The sequence below is a fragment of the Pelophylax lessonae genome (assembly GCF_965119305.1).
Source record: "Pelophylax lessonae genome assembly, chromosome: 6".
Taxonomy (NCBI): domain Eukaryota; kingdom Metazoa; phylum Chordata; class Amphibia; order Anura; family Ranidae; genus Pelophylax; species Pelophylax lessonae.
Genome location: NC_138773.1, coordinates 208,020,372 through 208,046,195, shown reverse-complemented (window position 1 = coordinate 208,046,195; position 25,824 = coordinate 208,020,372). Strand labels below are relative to the sequence as shown.

At 42.8% G+C, this 25,824-nt stretch overlaps 1 protein-coding gene across 1 annotated transcript in view; it reads right to left on the bottom strand.

Annotated features, from left to right (window-relative positions):
• Positions 1-25,824, bottom strand: part of VPS8 (VPS8 subunit of CORVET complex) — a 424,969-nt gene that overhangs the window by 398,864 nt on the left and 281 nt on the right. The window contains exon 2 of the mRNA XM_082262330.1: positions 7,821-7,990. Coding sequence (XP_082118456.1) covers positions 7,821-7,990 — 170 coding nt within the window. The remainder of the gene's footprint in view (positions 1-7,820; positions 7,991-25,824) is intronic.

The window sequence follows — 25,824 nt, the reverse complement described above, 5'->3', positions numbered from 1 at the left end:
AGTTTGCTTTTAACATTCAGTTTTAAAAATGAATGTAATTTCTGAACAAAAACCACATACACTCTCTTAAAACTCCTTTGACCAAGAAGTTTTCTATTTTGCTCCTTCAAATTTTACCGTCACTGTGGTCGAAAACAAACATTGATTTGACCCCACGAATTAATAGAAAATCAAACAAACATTCTTGAAATCATTTTTTTTTGAAGGAAGACATTGTTTTGTATGGCCAGCATAAGTGATAGCAGGCGCAGGTAACATTTATCAATCCACCTGCCTATGACAAGGGAGTCTGTCATACACAATATATTACAATTCTGTCTGAAAATCAGTAACAGTCTTTTTATTTTTTCCCCTTTAAATAAAAAGTGTAATCTCTGAGCCTGATTATATTTACCAGATTCAACCTCTAATAGAATATACAGTAATTCTCTTCTGTCTGTTATTCTCAGAGTGGGTTAGAGATTTTGCTCCCTAACCATACAGGGAGTGCAGAATTATTAGGCAAATTAGTATTTTGACCACATCATCCTCTTTATGCATGTTGTCTTACTCCAAGCTGTATAGGCTCGAAAGCCTACTACCAATTAAGCATATTAGGTGATGTGCATCTCTGTAATGAGAAGGGGTGTGGTCTAATGACATCAACACCCTATATCAGGTGTGCATAATTATTAGGCAACTTCCTTTCCTTGGGCAAAATGGGTCAAAAGAAGGACTTGACAGGCTCAGAAAAGTCAAAAATAGTGAGATATCTTGCAGAGGGATGCAGCACTCTTAAAATTGCAAAGCTTCTGAAGCGTGATCATCGAACAATCAAGCATTTCATTCAAAATAGTCAACAGGGTCGCAAGAAGCGTGTGGAAAAACCAAGGCGCAAAATAACAGCCCATGAACTGAGAAAAGTCAAGCGTGCAGCTGCCAAGATGCCACTTGCCACCAGTTTGGCCATATTTCAGAGCTGCAACATCACTGGAGTGCCCAAAAGCACAAGGTGTGCAATACTCAGAGACAGGGGCGGACTGACCAGTCGGGCATTTCGGGCATTGCCCGAGGGCCCGGGGGTCAGGGGGGGCCCGGCAGCGCAGTCTTTCTGCAAGGATACACTGGCAATTTGCCCGGGGGCCCCACACAGGGTGACAATATCCCTGATCTGATCTCCCAGGACGCCGAAGCAGCAGCTTTATTGTGCGCTGGACTGGTTGCTAGAATGGCCAGCCGACTGGCGTCTAGCAACCAGTGACGTCCAAGAATGAAAACGAGGCCGAGGAGAGAACCCGGGATGCAGAGCAGAGGAGGATCTTCCTTCTCCTCCTCTGCGCGTATATGTCGGGAGCCTCGGGAATGTCTGGAATGTGTGGAATGTCACTCACGTCCTCCCTTCATCGGCAGCTTGTGGCTGAGAAACTGTCAGCAGAAGACTTCAGAGCAGGACCGAGCAGAGGCAAACTGCTGCTGGAGGTGATCTCTCTCATTGTAAATGTTCTTTATCTAGTTTTTTTTTTTCCTCTCTTCTTCTCTCTCTCTTTCAACCTCTCTCTCTCTCCCCCCTCTCTCTCTCTCCCCCCTTTCTCTCCCCACCCTCTCTCGCTCCCTCTCTCTCACCCTCTCTCTCCTTCTCCCTCTCTCTCTCCCCGCCTCTCTCTCCCCCCTCTCTCTCTCTCTCGCTCCCTCTCTCTCTCCCTCTCTCCCCCCTCTCTCTCCCTCTCTCTCTCTCACTCCCTCTCTCCCCCCTCTCTCTCCCCCTCTCTCTCCCTCTCTCTCTCTCACTCCCTCTCTCTCTCCCTCCCTCTCTCTCCTTCTCCCTCTCTCTCTCCCTTTCTCTCTCCCTCTCCCTCTCTCTCTCTCTCCCTCTCTCTCCCCCCTCTCTCTCCCTCTCTCTCTCTCTCTCCCTCTCTCTCCCCCTCTCTCCCCCCTCTCTCTCCTCTCTCTCTCACTCCCTCTCTCTCTCCCTCTCTCTCTCCCTCTCTCTCTCCCTCTCTCTCTCCCTCTCTCTCTCCCTCTCTCTCACCCTCTCTCTCCTTCTCCCTCTCTCTCTCTCTCCCTCTCTCTCCCCCTCTCTCCCCCCTCTCTCTCACCCTCTCTCTCCTTCTCCCTCTCTCTCTCTCTCCCTCTCTCTCTCCCCCCTCTCTCCCCCCTCTCTCTCCCTCTCTCTCTCCCCCCTCTCTCTCTCTCGCTCCCTCTCTCTCTCTCTCTCCCCGCCTCTCTCTCCCCCCTCTCTCTCCCTCTCTCTCTCTCTCTCGCTCCCTCTCTCTCTCCCTCTCTCTCACCCTCTCTCTCCTTCTCCCTCTCTCTCTCTCTCCCTCTCTCTCCCTCTCCCTCTCCCTCTCTCTCGCTCCTTCTCTCTCCCTCTCCCTCTCTCTCTCTCCCTCTTTCTCTCCCTCTCTCACCCTCTCTCTCTCTCTCACCCTCTCTCTCCCTCTCCCTCCCTCTACCCCCCTCTCTCTCTCTCTATTTCCCTCCCTCTCATTCTATCCCTCTTTCTTTCTCTCTCTCACCCTCCATATCAGACAGTAAGGACATTGTAAGGGGAGAATGATCAGCGCAAATTCTTATAATCTCCAAATGTATTATATCTAATGTGTCTTCAAAAGAAGAAATGCAAGTGTTGGCAAGTGCAAACAACATGAGAAATATTACCCCGTGTGGTAATTAAATAAATATATGTAAAATTATGAATATAGTACAATCAATTATGGCCAGTTCCCTGGCAATTATATGTAGGGTCAATGAAAATATAAGTATAATATGTCCTCACTAAAAGAAAAAAGGAAAAAGTGCTAGTGCATATGTGACCTTATGAAAAAAAGAAAAAAAAAATATTGTATACAGACAAATTAAATGGTGATCCACAGTAATGAATTCTAGAAAAAATATATAAATCCTAAGAAAACAACTCCCCAATAATATGAAGTGCAAATTATACATAAATAAATATATAAAAACGTGAAAAAAAATATATTAAGCATAAGTGAATTAATAAATAAAATCTTTTTAGTCCATAAAAGAAAAAAAAAATTGTCCATAGTGAATCTTCGCAAGTGACAAGAAAAAAGTGCAAACGTGCAAAAAAGTGCCACTATCCAATAACTGTGTATTCAGTGTCCACACGTGGGGATCCCACCTTCCGTGCACCACTATTTCCCCTAAATTGACTCACCGGAAATTAAGCTGGTGGAACCAGCAATCACATTTTCTTAATAACTTTCCAGCCTGGTGGTCGGTTTCCTCAATAATAGTTATCCCGATTGGTCAGTGGGAAGAATGTCCCTTACATTGATGGTCATTGAAAAGAATGTCCCTTACATTGGTGGTCAGTAGGAAGAATGTTCCTTACATTGATGGTCATTGAAAAGAATGTCCCTTACATTGGTGGTCAGTAGGAAGAATGTTCCTTACATTGGTGGTCAGTGAAAAGAATATCTCTTGTATTGGTGGTTAGTTAGAAGAATATCTCCTTATATTGGTGGTCAGTGGGAAGAATGTCCCTTACATTGGTGGTCAGTGGGAAGAAAGTCTCCTTACATTGGTGGTCAGTGGGAAGAATGCTTCTTACATTGGTGGTCAGTGGGAAGAATGTCCCATACTTTGGTGGTCAGTGGGAAGAATGTCCCTTACATTGGTGGTCAGTGGGAAGAATGCTTCTTACATTGGTGGTCAGTGGGAAGAATATCTCTTGTATTGGTGGTTAGTTAGAAGAATATCTCCTTACATTGGTGGTCAGTGGGAAGAATGTTCCTTACATTGGTGGTAAGTGGGAAGAAAGTCTCCTTACATTGGTGGTCAGTGAGAAGAATGCCCCTTACATTGGAGGTCAGTGAGAAGAATGCCCCTTACATTGGTGGTCAGTGGGAAGAATGTCCCTTACATTGGTGGTCAGTGGGAAGAATGCTTCTTACATTGGTGGTCAGTGGGAAGAATGTCCCATACTTTGGTGGTCAGTGGGAAGAATGCTTCTTACATTGGTGGTCAGTAGGAAGAATGTCCCATACTTTGGTGGTCAGTGGGAAGAATGCTTCTTACATTGGTGGTCAGTGGGAAGAATGTCCCATACTTTGGTGGTCAGTGGGAAGAATGCTTCTTACATTGGTGGTCAGTAGGAAGAATGTTCCATACTTTGGTGGTCAGTGGGAAGAAAGTCTCCTTACATTGGTGGTCAGTGGGAAGAAAGTCTCCTTACATTGGTGGTCAGTGGGAAGAATGCTTCTTACATTGGTGGTCAGTGGGAAGAATGTCCCATACTTTGGTGGTCAGTGGGAAGAATGTCCCTTACATTGGTGATCAGTGGGAAGAATGCTTCTTACATTGGTGATCAGTGGGAAGAATGCTTCTTACATTGGTGATCAGTGGGAAGAATGCTTCTTACATTGGTGATCAGTGGGAAGAATGCTTCTTACATTGGTGGTCAGTGGGAAGAATGTCCCATACTTTGGTGGTCAGTGGGAAGAATGTCCCTTATATTGTTGGTCAGTGAAGAAAATGTTCCTTACATTGGTGGTCAGTAGGAAGAATGCCCCTTACAATGGTGGTCGATGGGAGGAATGGCCCCCTTACATTGGTGGTCAGTGAAAATTATTTAAAGTAAATAAAAATTGTTAAAAAAAATGATTGTAAAGCACATCCAGGTAGAGTGCTATTTAGGATGAGCACACGTATGTGAATAATAATGGTGGCACATATGTATGGTATCGTCAGGAACGTCGGAGTGAGAGCAATTCTAGGGCCATAATTTTGTAACATGCTGGTCAGAGCTTTTTATTTTTAATTTTTTGTATCTTTTTTATTAAACTGTTCAGCTAAGAAGACATTTGTTGCACCTATTATATTGTGCTTATTCATGAAAACCTTAATTTTGGAAATGTACCATTGTTACACGTTAATGTAAGTTTATTTTTCTTTTTTCTATACTAAACATTTATTTTGAACATAAGTGTCGAGAAATTCTGTGACGAACAAATGTAATGTGGGCAGTGCGAGATGTAGGCGGGGCTTTGTGTGTGGGCGGGGACACATGGGGGCCCATGATCTCTTATTGCCCGGGGGCCCCATGAGTTGTCAGTCCGCCCCTGCTCAGAGACATGGCCAAGGTAAGAAAGGCTGAAAGACGACCACCACTGAACAAGACACACAAGCTGAAACGTCAAGACTGGGCCAAGAAATATCTCAAGACTGATTTTTCAAAGGTTTTATGGACTGATGAAATGAGAGTGAGTCTTGATGGGCCAGATGGATGGGCCCGTGGCTGGATTGGTAAAGGGCAGAGAGCTCCAGTCCGACTCAGACGCCAGCAAGGTGGAGGTGGAGTACTGGTTTGGGCTGGTATCATCAAAGATGAGCTTGTGGGGCCTTTTCAGGTTGAGGATGGAGTCAAGCTCAACTCCCAGTCCTACTGCCAGTTTCTGGAAGACACCTTTTTCAAGCAGTGGTACAGGAAGAAGTCTGCATCCTTCAAGAAAAACATGATTTTCATGCAGGACAATGCTCCATCACACGCGTCCAAGTACTCCACAGTGTGGCTGGCAAGAAAGGGTATAAAAGAAGAAAAGCTAATGACATGGCCTCCTTGTTCACCTGATCTGAACCCCATTGAGAACCTGTGGTCCATCATCAAATGTGAGATTTACAAGGAGGGAAAACAGTACACCTCTCTGAACAGTGTCTGGGAGGCTGTGGTTGCTGCTGCACGCAATGTTGATGGTGAACAGATCAAAACACTGACAGAATCCATGGATGGCAGGCTTTTGAGTGTCCTTGGCTATATTGGTCACTGATTTGTTTTTGTTTTGTTTTTGAATGTCAGAAATGTATATTTGTGAATGTTGAGATGTTATATTGGTTTCACTGGTAAAAATAAATAATTGAAATGGGTATACTGTATATTTGGTTTTTGTTAAGTTGCCTAATAATTATGCACAGTAATAGTCACCTGCACACACAGATATCCCCCTAAAATAGCTAAAACTAAAAACAAACTAAAAACTACTTCCAAAAATAGTCAGCTTTGATATTAATGAGTTTTTTTGGTTCATTGAGATCATGGTTGTTGTTCAATAATAAAATTAATCCTCAAAAATACTCATTTGCCTAATAATTCTGCACTCCCTGTATATTTGGATATTTATGTTTGCTACTGCATATGGATATTTAAGAATAAAATGCCTTTTTTTAAACTTTGCATACTAACTAAATTATACACTACACTTTTTTTTTTCTTTTAAGGTGGTTATCCGATTAATCGAAGCAATAATCAACCAACTAAACGATTATGAAAATAATCGTTAGTTGCAGTCCTAATTCTCGTACACCAAAAAGTAGAAAACCTGTAGCTTTCCGGTTGCTGATGAAAATGTTCAGGCCCAACACATAAGCCTTACGCAGTCAAAAGGGCCCCTGTGCATGAAAAAATTTGGCCACCCATGGTCCGTAATATACAACTGGGGTCAGACAGTGAACACCACCTTCCAGTCCAAATTGTGTAAAGAGGAAATGAGAGAATCACTGAATCCCTCAAGAAGTAAAATAGGTGCTTACTGCCCACCACCACACGGTTTTTACAAACTTGGGGAACATTAATGGTTTTTATGAAGAACGCCTCCCATTTTACAGACATGCTAGAAGTGAGCAGTGTGTCCAGGTCCATGTGACAGAAGAAGAGCATCACAGCACCCTCTAGCTAACATACAGTATTGATCTCATGCTTCAAAGATCAATCAAAGTTGAAAAGGTGAGCTTACTATTTTGGGGTTACTCTTAATATGGCAAGGCATTTCGAGGATACTACCGCTTTCTCAGGCCAGCAGGTGTGCATGAAGTTGGAACAGCCATAAAATAAATCACAATGATGCAATTAAACATGTAATTTTACAAATATTAAAAGTAGGATAACAATAGCACATATAACAAATATTTAAATCAATATATAAACCATAAACAATAAACTCAATCACGAATGACTGAAATAAAATGGTAGGACACTAGATGGAGACAATTTACTAAATATCTATGAGGATAATAAAGAGATTTTTGCTTTTACTTATTTTTTTGTTTTCCTACTTTGTTTCTTTTAAGCCAATGGTGACAACCCCGGCCACACAGATGGCCCCTAGGAAAGCAGCGTCACCAGTGCCTCCAGGAACATTTCTTGCATAAACTGTAAGATCTTTCAGTATTATCATCCTGTACATTATGAAACTGATCTCATGTATGGGCAGTTAGATAATACTGTGTGAAAAGGCCCAACACAACATCATCAGTGGGCTTGCACAGGGAACCAGCATTAAGGGGAGAGCAGGGCTTTTTTTCAGCAGGAATGAGGGGGGAACGCAGTTCCGCCACCTCCAGCACTGAATGTGTGCAATGGCAAGGGGTGCCGGTTAGTTATGGAAGGTCTACTGATGCTGGCTACTGGGGGATTTATTGCTGCTGGAGGGGATCTATTTTTGTGTGGCAGTTTATTGTTACTGGTGGGGGGGGGGGGGGGGGGAGTCATATGTTGCTTGAAGGGATCTACTGTTGATGGCTGCTGGAGAGTCTATTAGTGTTGGCTGCTAGGAGATCTGCTGGTGCTGCTGGGGGCCTGTTGTTGCTGGGAGGGAGGGGGTCTATTTCTACTGGCTGTGGAGAATCGGTTTTATTGCTCTTTTTGTTATTATTATTACCAAATTCTCTACAAAAAACTTAGCACTGCAAAATTATACTAGTCTCTGTGTTCTCCTCTAAAAAGGGTTATACTGGGAGGTTGGTAGGGGGTGGAACCAAGACTCAGAAGAGGTAATTCCTGCACCTTTTCTTTGAGAAAAAAATATCTATATAATTATATTTACCAAATCCTGTTTAGATTCCAGCTCCTTGTCTACATCTAGGTACCCTAGGTGGGTTTGGGACTTATTTAGCTCCTCTTCAAGATTGGTAAGTGATCCTGTGCCTTCACTGGTAAGTTTCCGTGAGTCCCAGCTCTTGGCACTGAGGTCATCCTCTCCAGGGTCTGACTCCACTGTAATACAAAGATGTGTACATTCATTAAAGAAAAAAAAATTAGATCCTCTGTTAGCTTGGCTTACGTAAGCTATTAAATAACAGTAAAAGGGACAAAAATTGTATCTTCACTTGTATATGTTAAAAGAGAAGTGCGATAAAAAAAAGAAAAAAAGCAAACTTCCATACTCACCTAAATGGCTGTCCCCTGCTGGCTCTACACCGAGAACTGAGCAATCAAAGACCACTGATCGCTTAGTTCTAGGGTCCGCTCTGAGCACAGAGCGGTAACTGTCAGTTGTTCTAAGAACGTATGTTCGATTTTCTGATCTATAGTGGGGTCAAACTGACCGCAGTGATGAAAGAATTCAAGAAGCAGGATGGAAATGTTTTTTCAAACAAATTCATTTAAAACAGTGTATATGGTTTTCCGTTTGGGAAAGTCTATTAAAGTAATTGTAAAGTCTTGTTTTTTTTTGTTTTTTTTAAAACAAACATGTTATACTTACCTGCTCTGTGCAGTTGGCTTTGCACAGAGTGGCCCTGGATCCTCCTCTTCCCTTCCTCCCTCCTTTGGTGTGCCCCCACAGCAAGCAGCTTGCTATAGGGGCACCCAAGCTGAGTCACAGATCCCTGTGTACATTCAGACACAGAGCCATGACCCGGCCCCACCCCTCTCTCTCTCCTGATTGGCTGACTGACTGCAGTGGAAGCCAATCATGTCGCGCTGCTGTCTTAGCCAATGAGGAGGGAAGTCCCAGGCAGCTGAGAGACTCCTGCAACATCGCAGGCTAGAGATGGAGCTCAGGCAAGTATTAGGGGGGCTAAAGCACACAGAAGGCTGTTTTATCTTAATGCATAGAATATGCATAAAAACCTTCTGCCTTTACAATCCCTTCAATTCCAAAACTGCATGGTAAAAGTGAGTGATATTTTTAAGTATTTTTGAGGGAAACAAAAACCCTAAAAATGAATGCAGCCACAACATCTAATGATTTGTAAGCTGCAATGTATTACATTTTTGGTCTTGGGTTTAATAAAGCTTTAAGCTTCTCTCTAAGGAAAGCTTATACAGGGCTTTTCTTCACTCCTGGCAGATGAATTTAGTGGTGGAGAAGCTCTGTAAAGCTGCTGTTTTTTTCCAGCATGCATGTATGTAAAGCCGCTGGTTTACCCAGCATGCACATCAGACAGATGTGCCAAACCAACCCAAACCAAACGGCTGGCTTCTGTTGGACAGACGGCCATACACACAGGCCAAATGTTAGACAATTTGTTTTTGAACCGGCAAATGTCTCTTGACATTCAGCACGTGTGTACTCGACTTAAGGCAGGCCATAAGTTATGGAATTTTCCTTCCTTCCACCATGAGTGGAGAGAAACAAAATTGCTTGATTCCACCATCAGCACATTTAATGTTGGTGGAGGAATCCCTCCCGCAGTGCTATTGTTTTCTGCCAGCAGAACACAATAACTCATGTAGTCAGCTATAGCCGGTGGCACTAATTGTTCAGGAAAAGCCAACAGGGTGGTTGTACATAAGTCAATCGATAAATGGACTTGTGTACAACCAGAATGCCCATACATGGATCGAAATTCGGCCAGTCCTTGCTGTATTAAATCTCTGCAGTGGGGACAAAAACAGCAACAGAAACCTTATAGGGTTCTAACCTTCCCTACTTCATCCAAAACTGAAAAAATGTTTGGCTTCATATTCACTTAAAAAAGCTGTCATTTTTTTAAATACTAGTTGCCTGGCTGCAAAGACGTACCTCTTAATTCAAGTGACAAAGTGCAACTAAATCAGTCGCCCCCCCCCCAATGTATCTGAGCAACCAGGACTCATGTGTACATTAAGGAAGAACTAAGGCATTTTTTTTTTCATTTTTAGATAGAGTAAGGGCAGGTTATAAACTCTCTAAATTTTTTTGCCATCCATGTCACATTGGGGAGATTTCCCTTCACTTCCTGGCCCATAGTCAAAACAAGAAGTGAGAGGAAATCCTCCAAAGTGAGGTAATCACTTGTTGTCACCAGAACTAGTGTACCCATTGGAAAAATTCCCAATTCCGTTTTGGTGACCATCTGAAAATTAGGATTTTCTTTTCTTTCACTCTAGGTAATAGAGGCCACCAGGTCAAATAAAGAGGATGAATATCCCTAATGGGGAACACAGACAGTGATAACAACCTGACAGGTGTTCTAGTCCCTCTTTACGTTATCCAAAACTAAAAAGTTTTACTTAAAGACACATTGATCTTGCTGTGAGGGAACACAAACTGAGGCAGTTCTTCCTTTACAAAACTGATAAACAAGGCCCAGTTTACTGTGACAGTGGCAGGACTTGTAACTTATCTCTGGCCCTAAAGTTTTCATTCACACCTGAGTTTTATCACACAATTCCGAAGCATGAAAACGCTGAAGATAAAAAATCCCATTTTCCCCCTTCATCTTCCGTGACAGCTACTTAGAGAGATGATTGGCTCCGCCTTCTACAAGAAACACAATTTAAAAAGTCCTCCCCTTCCTCTGACCCTCTGTGTTTTTGTGTTTCCACACCTCCAGGAGTACACACACCTAAACATTTGTTGTTTTCTTGGGTCTGGTTACTGTGGTTGGCGGACCCCACCCTCTTTAGGTTACAGGTATTAGACCAGTTGTGGCTTGTCTACTATAATCCTCCTATTACACAGAGGGTTTTCCCTTGAAGTGGTACTTGCATTATTCTGGTAGGGAAACTCTCACAGATCGGCTCTCAGGCTTCGAGGTACGTCCTACTAGGTGCACGTGGGGAGAGGATCATGTGTGGGTATCTTTATATGCTTCCTGTCCCCTCGGGTGTACCAAAATGGCATCTGATGATGCACTCCCGGTGACGCGGCAAGCTGGCGTGGAACAGGAAGTAGCGGGGCACACTTCTGGACGTGGAGATTCTTATTTTCTCAGTAGCCAGTAAAATAGTGGCTTATTTTTTCACTGCAGAGAGTACTCAGTGTGGCCCAGGCAGCAAAGCACTGCCCTGGCTGGTAAAGCCCTTTACCAGCAGTGCACAACGGGGGTTTCTCTTCCCTGCAATGGAGCAGATTCTGACAGAGGACATCCCTGTGGATAGAGCACCCGCTCTGATTGATCCAGCGGCTGCTTCTTCCTCCAACACTGTTCCAAAGGTATGTGCCTTTCTGAGAGGGAGCTATTAGGGCCAGTGTGAGGGGTAATTTACAATCAGTGGAAGTTATTCTTTTGCTCTTTGTGTTCTTTTTTCCAGGCCGACAAAACACTTAAACAAAAAGTGTGGGAATTGTAGGTCTAGGCTTCCTGATAGTTATAAAAAACTATTATGTGACAAATCTATTTCCTCAGTATCAGGTTCAGAGCAAGCTGCCTCTCTAAAGGAATTAATGTCCTCTATGAAGTTTCTTCCTTTCAGTCTTTTAGTGATAGGCTAGCTGGCTTAGGCCCTTCTACCTCGAAATCTGCTACGGTAGATCAGGAGCCCTTAGCCACAGTTTCGGATAGATCTCTGCCTCCCCTAGAATTAGAAACGGTTAGTTCTAGGGGCTGTGTCTGATCTAGAGGAAGGAGAGAATTCAGCTTCTACTTCCGATGAGGATTCTGTTTTAAAGGTTGAGGAAGCTGTTAGCTCACCTAAATATATTTTTCCAGTGGAAGAAATTGATGAGCTTTTAAACATATACTATATTATTCTATACTTCTGAACAAATCAAAGTACCTCAGCCAGCTCAGTCAGTGCAGGATAAAACGTACAGGGGTCTGCAGGGTCGAAAAATCTGGACCTTTCCAGTCAATCAGTCCTTAAAGAACATGATCCTTTCTGAATGGAAAGAACCTGAAAGAAGATTTTTCCAATCAAAGGGTCATAAGAGACGGTTCCCCTTTCAATCGGAAGTGGAGGATGTATTTTTTAAGTGCCCTAGATTAGATGCACCTCTATTAAATGTATCTAAAAAATCTGATCTCTCTTTTAAGGATTCAGGACAGAAAAGCAGACGCACTGCTGCGTAAAACCTGGCATGCTTCAGCCTTCTCCCTAGGTCCAGCCCTAGCTTCCACTTGTGTGGCTAGAAATCTGGATGTATGGATTCAAACATTGGATGGCCTACTCTCCTCTGATACCGCGGTGGAAGAGATAAGGGAATCTCTCCCCCTGGGAGCTAAGTCGGTGGCATTCCTAGCCGATGCTGCAGCTGAATCTGTTATGTCTATAGCCAAAACATCAGCACTTTTTAATTCCAGTAGACGTGCTATCTGGCTAAAATCTTGGGAGGGGGATCTAACTTTCAAGAATAAAAATTGTGTGGTATTCCCTTTGAGGGAAAGCTCGTTTGTTTCCATTGCAGAGGAAGTATTGGCACGTTCTTCAGATAAAAGGAAGCAATTTCCAGCAAGGAAAAGTAAACCACGGGGCAAGAAACCATTTCGTCCCTTTGAGAAAAGAACTGAGTTTAAAATCAGATGGTTTCCAGATCAAAAAAAAGTGGTCGTTTAAAAAAGATAAATCAAAAGGGGGGGCTCACTTTGCTCCTTCAGCCCCTGCCAAAAGTTTGCAGTGAAGCCAGATTAAGGGTAGGAGTAAGGTTGACAATGTTTGTCGACCATTGGGCAGATCACCAAGAATGCCTATATTCTCCAAATTATTCTCCAGATTCTCCAGACGGTTACATGTTAGAATTCAAACTCCCCCACCCCAGAGATTTGTTCTCACCTGGTGAACAAGGGACCTGAGAGAAAGCAGAACATGTTAGAATTGCTCTCTCTATGGGAGTCAGAGAGAATAATCTCTGCTGTTCCAGAGAGCCAAAAACTTCAGGGGTTTTAATCCCACGTGTTTTTAGTAAAAAAGCCCTCAGGAAAATTTGGTATGATTATCAACTTAAAAAGGAAGTAAACCCTCCTCTGACACTTGTACCTATAGGTAAGCCTATAATAAGGATTACCTATAGGTACTGTAAATATCTCCTAAACATGTACCGTTTAGGAGATATTTACCTTACATGCATCCAGTGACGTCACTGGCGCATGCGCTCTGAAGGAACGGCCGCTAGTGCCGTTTCTTCAGAGCCCCGTGCCGTGACTGTCGGCTCCCGCGCGGGAGTGACGTCACCGCGGCTCTGGCCAATCAGATGGCCGGATGCCGCGATCCCGGAAGACGGGCGACTGGACATGTCGCCCGTCATACAGGTAAGCGGACGGCAACAGCGGGGGCTCGTTCTAAGGTAAGTATTTCATAATGAGCTAGTATGCGATGCATAGTAGCTCATTATGCGTTTCTCTTTCAGCGTCAAAAAGAAAAAAAAATGAGTTTACAACTTCTTTAAGGGTCCTTAACAGATTTAAGAAATCTTAACAGATTTAAGTTTGCAGCCTATTCCGAAAGGAAAGCATCTATTCTGTAAGCAATCTGTTGATGCCAGAGGCGTTCATGATAACGCTTGATCTGCAGGACGCTTATCTTCAAGTTCCAATTTGTCACCAAACATTTTTAAGCAATTCTCACCTAAAAGGGGCTGCATCCCACTGGCAGTTAAGAGCCCTGCCATTCAGACTCTCAGCAGCTCCAAGAATTTTTACGAAAATGATGGCCAAGGTCATGGCCTATTTTCATTTACGGAAGATATCAATCTTTCCTTAGACTAAAAATATATATATTGGAAGAACATGGACTTTCTAGGCACACATGTATAAAATTCAAAAATGTTTATTTCAAAACAAAACAAATAACACAACAACAAAACCATATAAGATCAAAAGAACTGTAACTGAATAGCTGATCAACCAAATGCTGACATTAACCAGGGTAGACTGGCGTTCCAGGACACTAAAGTGGTAGCCAGCATAATATGGAGTGGTCAGCATCAATAATAAAGGCTCACAAGCTTTCGCTTCTTCAGGAGCTCATTACATTCAGCCCCCATTCACACGCAAGCGACGCTACTTCGCTCCTATTAGAACGGGTCCGCAGCTTCCCTATGGGAGGCGACCTACGGCGACCTGAGAGGCGACCAGGTCGCCTCACAGGTCGCCTTAGTGTGAACGGGGGCTTATTCTAAATAGATAAAAAGAACAACATTAAGTACCTTTTGTAATATGTAAATATTTTTACTAGTGAATACACCACACTTAAAGATATTGTGCTTGAGGTCCAAAAGTGGAATATTGGCATGCATGAGGGTCAAGGACAAATGTGGGGGCACACACGTTACTAGCACTATAGAAAAGTAGGATGTGACTTCTATAAAAGAAGAATGTACATAAGGAGATAGAGAGAGTGAGAGTTATCACCACAAAACAAGGGGAGAGGGATGGGTTATAAAACAAATCACATACCCAAAGCCATCTCTGCTGCCAACAAATCAGGGAGTAGGCAAAAATAACTCATCCGATGGTGACGCCAAAGCATGTGGGAAGGCTACATGAACCTATACCAACATACCAATACTGTACCATCTATAAAAGATATATAGAGAAACAGTGGGTAACAGTATAAAGTGTATATATTGCAATCAGAAAGGGCAAGGCACAAAACTGTGCTAGCCCTTAAATTGATCAAAAGTGTTTAAATGAAAGTGCTCACCTCACAATGTATAATGATAAAAATGCGTGTAGCCAGGGTAACGTATTAAATATATTATGTGACTGAAACCCGTCAGGATTCAGCACATCCAGTAAGGCAGGTATCATTAGTTGAATCAACAGTAGAACACTGTATGAAGCCCTAGATACCCAAAAAGGCTGCTCCCACAGAGCAGTTGGGCTATTTGTAAAGAATATATATAAAAATGAGCATAAGGACAAAAGCAGAGACAGAAGTCCAAGATATATCCCAACAAAACACTCCACATACCACGATCGCCATGAGTAACTCCGGTCCAGCCCTGTACACATAGTAGACGGTGGTGTATGACGCTACCTGTGCCTTTTATGGGACATACTGCTAGCAATAGATGTAGAGGCTGAGGGGCCAGAAACAGATGATGTACCTAGTGATGTGTTGGGTGGGTTATGCAACAACTGTAGTGCTTGAGCAGCAAAAGTACCTAGGTATGGGTCACAGAAGGTTCAGCGAGCCATTACCTGGTCTGCTGGACTCACCGTGATGTGGTGTGGGGTGTAGACTATGTCTAATGTTGTCCTCCAGGCTTTTCTTATGATGAGGTGTGTAGTGTCCTCCTCAACTGTGATTCCTTTTGCATGGGTCCAAATCTTCTTTGGGGTGTGTAAAAACAGGTTTGATTTATGCTGACTGTGTAGAAGAAATAGATAAAGAAGAATCAAATTCCGTATCATTCTCCCTACGTGCCTGTGGATTGGTAAGGTCCGAAGTTTTATGTATATGTCCATTTCTCCCATTTTGGAATGGATTCTGCCAGCGATAGGCATACCCCTTAGTGAAGGTGTTACTTATTTAGACGACTTATTAATCTTTGCAAAAGAAAAGCAGGCAAGAGATCTAGAGTTCATCTTACAGACCCTTTGAAATCAGGGCTGGAGGATAAATCTAGACAAATCGTGTCTGGTACCCTCAAGTTCTCTCCTCCTTGTCTTACCATATAGACACAGCAAAACAAAAGATATTTCTTCCAGCATAAAAAATATAAAAAAAAACATTCTGTCGGTACAGAATTTCAAATTGCTGCCCCAGGCCAACCCTCATCAGATAATGCAGTTATTAGGTCTCATGACAGCAGCAATCCCAGGAGTACCATGGGCTCAATTGCACTCCAGGCCCCTGCAATCTTTTCTTCTCAGATGTTGGGATCACAGAAAGGGATCCTTGAATCAAATGATTCATCTTTCCGATGTAAATCCTCTGGGTCTTTCATGGTGGGAACATATGCAGAGGGGAAGGTCTTGGACACAGAGGTCATCCGTAAAATTTACCACAGATGCCAGCCTTTGGGGTTGGGGAGCTCACTCAGAAGAATGGCAGGCTCAAGGACCCTGGTCGCCAGAGGAGACGACTCAGTCGTCCAATTTCAGAGAGCTCCTTGCAGTGGGGAGGGCTATGTTAGCTCTCGAACCAAGAATCCAGGCAAACGAGCTGTTAATTTTTTTCAGACAACGCCACAGTGGTAGAATACCTCAACATACAGGGAGGAACCCGCTCAAACAGTCTCTTATCCTTAACCCAACAGATCCTGACCTGGGCAGAACGTCATATTGCTTCAATCAGGGCTGTTCACATCAGTGGCACAACAAATATTCTAGCAGATTATTTCAGCTAGAGTTAAAGTCAGCAGCAGCATTTGGGAATTGAACAGGGAAGTCTTCCATGAGATTACAGGGAGATGGGGAGTAACTTCAGTGAACCTCTTTGCGTCCAGTAAGAACACAAAGCTCCCAGCCTTCTTCTCACTGGAAAGAGAGACAACAGCGTTGGGAACAGAAGCACTGACCTTTCCATGCAGGTTCAATCTTTCTTATGCCTTCCCTCCATTTGCCATGTTACCGCTAGTGATCCAAAAGATTGTTCAGGAACCGGCGGAGGTAATCCAGATAGCTTCTTGGCAGCCCAGAAGGAGTTGGTTTGTGATTCTGAAATCCCTCTCCACAGCTCCCCCCTGGCCCCTGCCAGATCAAAGGGACCTTCTCCAGCAAGGGCCAGTGTTCCATCAAAACCCTCAGATTTACCAGCTGACGGCCTGGAAGCTGAGCGGCTCATCCTACACTTAAAGGGATGTTCGGAAAAGGTTATTAGTACTATTCTAGACAGCCGTAAATTGGTCACAAGAAGAATTTACGGAAAAGTCTGGAAGACGTTTGTGACCTGGCAGAATAGGGCTGGGATTCATTCCTTTTCTATTCCCAGTATCCTGGATTTTTTTACAGGAAGGAGTTGAAAAGGGTCTTTCTGTTACTACCCTAAAAGTACAGATTTCTGCCCTTTCACTTTTCCTAGATGCCAGGCTGGCCGAGAATCCATTGTTTAAAATATTTATTTTATCTAGAGCCAGACAGACTTTTAAATTGGTTGTACAGATACATCCTTGGGACCCGTCTTTAGTGCTGAATGTGCTTACCAGAGCTCCCTTCCAGCCCTTAAGTGAAATTTCCTTAAAGTCAGTATCTATGAAGATAGCTTTTCTTTTAGCCATCACTTCGGGTAGAACTATTTCAGATTTAGAGTTCCTTTCCTGTAAGGACACCTTTTTGAGAAATTTGGATAATAGGGTGATTATTAAACCAGACCCTCTGCATTTACCTAAGGTTTCCTCTAGGCTTCACAGATCACAAGAGGTAATCCTTCCTATTTTTTGTACCTCCCCCAGAAAGGAGGAGGAAAGATTTAGTTGTCTTGATGTTAGAAGAAGATGCCTTCTTCGTTATATAGAAATGTCCAGCGAATTTCGAAAATCCTCTTCTAGTTTCGTTTAGTGGGTCCAGGAGGGGGTCTAGGGCCTCCAGGAGCTACATTGCTTGATAGATCAGGGAAACAATTTGTGAAGCCCACAGTTATTCAGGTCAGACCCCCTCCTAAAAGAATTAGGGTGCATTCTACTAGATCTTTGGCCACATCTTGGGCAGAAAGAGCAGGAGCATCAAAGGAAAAAATTTCCAGGGCTGCAGTTTGGTCTTCTTCTCATGCATTCATCAGGCATTATAGAGTACAAACGCTCACCAGCCAGGACCTCTCCTTTGGAAGGAAAGTGCTGCAGGCTGTCATCCCTTCCTAAGGTATAGAATCTTGCTTATCCTCTCTAAGTAGCTGACCTGGAAGATGAAGGGGGAAAACCCCTGTTAGACTTACCCCTAACGGTATTTCCATGAATCTTCCAGGACAGTGTCCGGATTCCCACCCTATCCTTTTTGAGCACCATTTCTAACATATAGCTTGGCGGTGGTGGTTACTGAGTTTTCTCTCTATTTTTCCTCTGCCTTGTGCACATTGGTGGAGGTTTACTTGATCTTTAAAATAACTGAGGGTCATAGGAAGGGGAGGGCTTTTTAAATTGTATCCAATTTGTGTTTCCTGTAGAAGGCAGAGCCAATCATCTCCCCAAGTAGCTGTGCTGAAAGATTCATGGAAATACCATTACCGATAAGTCTAAATGGGGTTATTCTGAATAAGCCTGTTCACACCTAAGCACTCTTTCGTTTGTCACCTAATTTGTAAAGCTCAAAAATGTACACAAGCTTCTTTGGGGCAGACCTGTACACTTTGCCCCCCAAAGAATTGAATGGGAGAGCCTGAAAAATGCTCAAAAGACACACAAGTGTTTCACTTACTCCTATTTAAAATGTCTATGGGGGTTAAAAAAAGGGAAAATCTGCTCATGTACAAGTTGTGCATAAAAATGCACAAAACAAAAATACATACACACAAAAAAGGTCTTCAAATCACACTCAAAGTGATTGTAAATATAATTAAAAAAACAAAAACCAAACATGTTATACTTACAACAATTGTTTTACACAGTGCAGCCCTGACTCTCTTCTTCTGGGGTCCCACGCCGGCACTCCTGGGTTCTGCCCCCATTGCAAGTGTGGGCTGGAGCCTGACCTGGGCTGTGTGAGTCCAATGACACACACAGCGCAGCTTGGCCCCTCGCCCAACTCTCCCTTTATAGCCAATGGCTCCCGCTGCTGTCTCTATGTCCAGTGAGCAGAGAAAGAGGACAGAACAGCTGCTCTCAAGCACAATAATAGACTGGGGGCTGGGGCTAAACACAGAACATTTTTTACCTTAATGCAGAGATTGCATTGAAGGTGTAGTTAAGTCCGCTATAACTTTTTTTTTTATTTTTGTAGGGGGGGGGGGGTTATACTATAATGTGCTAGTATGCGTGGCATATTAAGGCAGACTTACCCGCCAAAGAAACCCTCCAGCGCTGCAGTCAATATGATCCGGTGAGCCACCAGTGCTTCCATCATTGCCCGGTCCTGCTTCAGAGTTCCATGCTTTCGTTCACTTGAATGGTCAGGCCAAGATGACATCACTCCCACATGTGCGCACGGGAGTCATATCGCCGCGGCACAGACTGGGGGGCCATAAATGCACATGCGTGGCTCAGCATACATGAGGGCTGACAGGCAGTGTCTCTACTGCCCTGTCTGTCCGCAATTTGTGAAACATTCACTTTACTACCGCTTTAAAATAAAAAAAAAAAAAAAAAATCCCTTTACAACCACTTCAAGTGTGAATGGGTACAGGCTACATTCACACTAGCCTCCTGCTTTCTGTTTATTTTAACGCAGGTAAAATTATCTCAGAAGTATAAAGAAACTTTTCTAAGGTCAAGTTCTCCTCTATTTAAATGTACTGATGTTTACGTGCGTCCAGAATATATAATCTGCCCCGAACACACAGAATTATATTATCTGCAAATACAGCTAAACGAATGTATCTAAATCCAGGTAAACACAGTCTGCGTTATACCATTTCAAATCATTACATGCATTTTTATGTCTTTAGACATTTGGCCTTTGACAAAGTCTGATGGAAGGACGAAACGCGTCAGACGCACCAGCCCCCATGCAGATACACTTGTAGCCGCGGCAAACTTTTTATTACATGCCTGTATCACGCAGCTGACATGTGAGTGTTTTACCTTTCTTTTATTTAATAAATTGTACGTACTTCACCATGTGAGCCCCACTTGTTTTTTTGGAGGAACATCAATGTCCAACTTTTGGGGTTTATGAAGTTCACAAAGATATACTGTCCTCTATGAAAATTCCGTTGTGGATTGGTTGCTGATTTGGAGTGGACCCTTCACTGATGACCGTTTCTATACCTCATGCTTGGTGAACCTTCCTTAACAGGGGGGTCTAATTTTCTGGTAAGGAGATTACCTTAATTTATGCACGTGGTGATCATCAAGATTGTGCCTGCACTAACGGTGTTGGAATTTATTTGCATTTATTTCTGCACCTCAGCTTCATTTTCAGATGGATTTCATGGACTGTGTTCTTTCAATTTTTTAGGGTTTTTAATTGTGGCGCTGTACTTGAACACAATTTGCTATATGGTTTGATAATACTTTTGTACTGGCAGCCTTACTCTTGTTATTGAGCGCAGCTTTCTTTCTTCTTTCTTTTTTTCATGCATATCATTGTCAGTGTTCCTGAGGCCTTAACTGTATAACACCTATTTTGAGTAAAAACCAGCAAAGCTGAAGGTGTTACCAGTAGAGTTAAAAAGTCAGAATGATGAAATACAGTACATGACTTCCTCATGTTTTGCAACTCAAGTCTTATAGTAAAGCAGGGATACGTGTGGTGATCTTCCCCTTTTTTCTAATGAGGTGCTACTTTGATGTATGATTATCTCTGTTAGGTCATAATTATTTTGTATTGTTTTTTGGTCAGAAATATTGTTATTTTATTTTTTTCTAATTTTAGTGTATTTTATGGCATTGTAAGGATATTGGAATATCTACGAGGTCTGTAAGATCCTGAGGAAGTGGGGGGTATGCTGCAAAATGCGTCAACCTTTTTACAGCGACTGCCTTATCACCCCATCTGGGTTTTTCAGGAAGTGGTTGTTGATACATTTATGACCTTGAATATGCATTTTAATATTTGTTAGTATGGTTTTACTGTACCTCAAAAAAATGTATTGATTACTTTTACCTGAGTTTAGAGGTACGATTGAAGGCATAAGTAAAGTCCCACTATTTTTCTTTTTGTGTTTTTCAAGTCTTATAGAAGAACTAAAGCAAGTCCTTTTTTTCCACTTTGGATTAAGTGAGGGTTATAACTAGGGATCGACCGATTATTGGCAACACCGATATATCGGGGGCCGATATGTACTTTCCCCCAATATATCGGAATCGGCCTTTGGATTTACCGATATTGCCGATATTTCGGGAAAGTGCTTGTACCGGGCTAATGCCTGCAGCTAGAGGCATCACCCCGGTACCAGTGTCCATAGCCAACGGTCGCCTGACTTGTAATGACAACCGATGCGGCTGAGAAGCCGCTCGGCTTTCATTACAAGGAGCAGGAGGGGATGTCCCCCCCTCCCGCTGCCTTCCGTGGCTCGCCCGGGTCTCCCGTCCCACCGGGAGACCAGGGCATCCTACCTCCACCGCCGCCGCTGCCAAAGAGAAGACCCGGTGTACTGCGTCTCCATGTAAAAAACCCGGAAGTGATGTCATGACATCACTTCCAGGTACTCGGCGCCAAATTAAAAAAACTGACAGCATTCAAAACAGCCAGACTTGGCGTTTTGAATGCTTTTCGGTGCAGAGAAGGGATTTGGGGTCTTTTAGACCCCAAGATCCCTCCACAAGAGTACCGTTAAAAAAAAATATATTTTTTTTTACATGTCCGAAAATATCGGCAGATATCGGCCGATACCGATATCCGATGACCAAAATATCGGTATCGGTATTAAAAAAACGATATCGGTCGATCACTAGTTATAACCCCTGTAAGTTTTTCCTTCACTCCCTGTCCCATAGCCAAAGCAGGAAAAACAACTCCAAAGTGAGGGGCTTCCTGGTCGTTACCAGGAATAGTGTCCCCATTGGAAGATTTCCCTTTTATACCTGTTCTGGTCACAAGCCACAATTTGGGATTCTCTTTCACTTCCACTTTTGTGACAAATAGAGTTAAGCTCCCTAACGGGGGTACAGACAGCTATAACATCCTGACAGATGTTCTAATCCACTCTGTTCAAAATGAAAATAAAGTTTTGTCTTTAGTTACACTTTTTAAAAAAGTTTAAAAAAAGTCAAAAAAGGAAAACAAATATTCAAATACCTCTAAACCACAAATTTTGCAATTTCTGCAGTATTAAACCTAAAAATAAGCAGATAGTTTTGCAGCAATTATGTTTGTTTCATTATGAGACTCTGGTCTCTCTGTGCAGACTTTTCATTATTCATATGCTAATAGTGATTATCACTCTGCTTGTACAGAGAAGACCCCCACCATTGTAATGTTGATGGTGACAATCACAAACATGCAGATTGAAGATTTCTGAAAACTGAAACCCACAACAAGAAGGGTTACACCTCCATACAGAAATGTATTATAATGCTAAATCACATCACTCTCTTTTAGGGAGGGGATTGTTATCACTTTTGTGCTGGTTGGCAAGAACTTCTGCCTCTCCAGCATGTCTCACCTACTAAATGCATATTATTCTATTATTGTACTACATGTTATTATAGTATTTAACATGATATTATTAATAGTAGTAGCAGTATTATTATTATATAGAGATATATCATTATTACAAAGGATATATTATTGTTTTACATTATAATAAAAAAAATTATATATATATATATATATATATATATATATATAAATTTTTTTTTTTTTTTTTTTTTTAGATAGATTGAATATTATTATTCAGATAGATTATTTAGGATATATTATTGATATACAAATATTAAAAATTCAGATATAATATTATACAGAATTTACATAGCGACAAAAGTTTATGCAGTACGCTTACAATACAATTCATTACAAGAGGATTAGGAGGGCCCTGCTTGTGAGAGCTTACAATCTAAAAAGGGAAGGGCAAGTTATACAAAAAGTATCATAACTGATCACATGTGCAGCACCATGGCAGTTGCAGATCAAACAAAAGCAGCTTTCTTGGCTGTAAAGAATAGGAGGGTTTAACTGTGGGGAATGAGTTGATGAAGAAAGTAAAATTCAGTTGTTGGGTGGAGGTGGGAAAGACTTCCCTGAAGGGATGAGTTTTCAGGGATCCCCTAGGGCAGTGATGGTGAACCTTGGCACTCCAGATGTTTTGGAACTACATTTCCCATGATGCTCAACTACACTGCAGAGTGCATGAGTATCATGGGAAATATAGTTCCAAAACATCTGGGGTGCCAGGGTTCGCCATCACAGCCCTAGGGCAAGGTGGGCAAACATCAGCCTTCCAGCTATTGCAAAACTACAATTATTACAAGGCATTGCAAGAATCTGACAGCCACAAGCATCACTCCCAGAAGCAGAGGAATGATAGGACTTGTAGGCCCACGACAGCTGAAGGATTGGAGTTTGCCCACCCCCATGGCCTAGGGCAATGATGGGGAACCTTGGCACCCCGGGTGTTTTGGAACTACACATTTCCCATGATGCTCAACTACATTGCAAATTGCATGAGCATCATGGGAAATTTAGTTCCAAAACATCTGGGGTACCAAGGTTCACCATCACTGGCCTAGGGTTGCATTCAGATCGGCGCTGATACCCGCGTATTTATACGGATTCAGCCACCAGGTGCTGTGTGTAGGCAGCCCATTCATATCCATTGGGGTGCAATGGCTGCATGGACACAGCTGCTCGTCCCAATCTGACAGCCCTGTAGGTGAGCAGCTCTGAAGACAGACAGTGCGGTGATGTGCTGTCCTTCCACACATTCCCCTCTTCGTCCTGCAGAGCTGCTCCTTGCTATCCACGCCGCCTCATTGCAGTATTACACCACAGTTTTTAACTTAGAAAGTTTGGTGCACACTATTGGACAAGAAAAGAAAATGTGACATATGATTTTTAGGGCTTGTTTAAACTCGCGGTTGGGAGGGCGGTAAAACCCTACCACATTTTTAACACCCCTCATCTGCTCCCCTTTAGCTGGGAAGGCAGCATCTGAGTGTGTATGCATATGGCAGGAATTCTAATTCTAACCACTGTCGCAATCAGTGATATGGCACGGCTAGCACAACAACGCATACAACTTGTGTGATGTCAATTGATGATTGGGCACACAGAAATCAGCCAAAATTTACAAACAATGATGCATTTCACTTTGGTAATTCACCCCCCCCCCCCATCCCCCTACTGTCATATTCATCACCACCAAATATGTCACTGGAGGAGACTTACTAAAACTGGAGCACACAGAATCTGGTGCAGCTCTGCATAGTAACCAATCAATTTCTAATTTCAGCTTGTTCAACTAAAGTGGAACTTTACCCATAACTTAATAAAATATAATGTTCTTTAGCAAGGAACATACATTACACAATATTAATGATGCTACCAAAATCCGTGTGTGCTGTAAATTGCCTCCAGAATTTCTCTTTTTGCTGGAGGCTGCCATTTTGCCGAAGCCCAAAGCCCCCTGAACAGCAGTAAGGCTTGGTTCACATCTATGCAGTTTGCTTTTGATCTGTTTCTGCACATGCGTTTTTGACATGTTTTTTCATGTTTCACATTTTTTTATGCATTTTTTGGAAAATCTGTTGTTGGGCAGATTAAAAAAATTGCGTCAAAAACACACTACATGCTTTTCTGCAGTGTCTCCATCAAAGTCTATTGAACCAAAAACGCAACATTATTCGTTTACAAAAGTCCCTGACCCTTTCCAAAAACACAGCGGCTGAAAAAAGCATAGATGTGAACATGTCCCATAGGAAACCATGTTAAATAGACTGTAGTGCGTTTCTGTAAAATGCACCAAAAATGCATAGGTGTGAACCAGGCCTAAAATCATAAAGCGGAACTAAACTCATCGATTTAACAGTTTCTAAAAACAGTTACATTCCTGGAATGTCGGGATTGCCAACGGTTACATTTGATTGTTCTCTCAACCAAACTGTCAAACCATCAAATAGCTGGTGTCATAACTGATCACCTGTGCAGCACTATGACAGTTGCAGATCAAACAGAAGCAGCCTCCTTGTCTGTAAAGGATAGGAGGGGTTAATTCCGCTTTAAGGCTGTCAGAAGATTGGTCTCTACAAATTATTATTATACTGGACTTATATAGCGCCAACAGTTTGCGCAGCGCTTTAGTCCCGGTTCACACTAGGGCGACCTGTGAGGCGACCTGGTCGCCTCACAGGTCGCCTCCCATAGGGAAGCTGCGGACCCGTTCTAATAGGAGTGACACAAGTCGCTCCGACCTAGAAAAAGGGTCCGGAGCTTCTTTGGGGCGACCAGGAGGTGACCGCCATAGACTTCAATGTCATGAAGTCCGTGGCGGCCGCTCCGAGGTCGCGGCGCGCTGCTCACACCGCGACCTCGGAGGTCGCCACCCGAAGTCGGATTGCGTGCATGTGAACGGGGGCTTACAATGTGAGGGAAGACAATACAGATACAATACAGTTCAAAACAGGAGGAACTAGAGGGCCCTGCTCGTTAGAGCTTACAATCTAGAATTCAACAGTGTCTAAAAGTAGAGAGCAACTGAGCATGTGCAGAGCAGGGTATTACTGAATTTTGAATAGTATAGACACTTATTTTTCATGTTTTATACCTGCAAAAAGGGACAGCCTGAAGTGATCTAGCAGGACTAGATTTATTTTCTGACTAAAGATCCACTTTAAAGTGTTTCGGTACCCCAGCATTTCATATTCCTGATATGTGCCTGCTGTACTATGTACTTGTATGAAAAAATATCTTGATCTCTTTGTATTGCTTCCTTTATGTGAAATCTCTGATGTTCCTGCCAGTCCCTCTGATTACCCATTAAAAACTGACCACACTAAGCAGGGGAGCACACCGTGGTCAGTTCTCTAGCTGTGCTGGGAACTCAGAGTACTCTCCTCCAATGATCAGACATGTCTTGACACCCCCCCCCCCCAGCCTCTTACTGGGAAGCTGGGTGTTCTGCTGCTTCTCCTCCCCAGCCCTTATGCAGCTGAAAACAGACAGAATGTGATCACTTAGAAAAAAGGGCATTTATTTATTTTAGATCTATACACAAATGTTTGCCTTTCATTTGAACTTTAAAGTGAATGTTTTGAGTTACAAGGTGATCGTTTACAATCACTGTAAGCTTTGAGAATAAACCTGGAAGCTGATTGGTTACTATGCTGATCTGCATTAGATCCTGTATGCACCAGTTTTAGTACATGTCCCCCTCTGTGCCCGCTCTCTAATCCAGTGTATGGCTTTGTGATATAAAGAACCTTCACACTG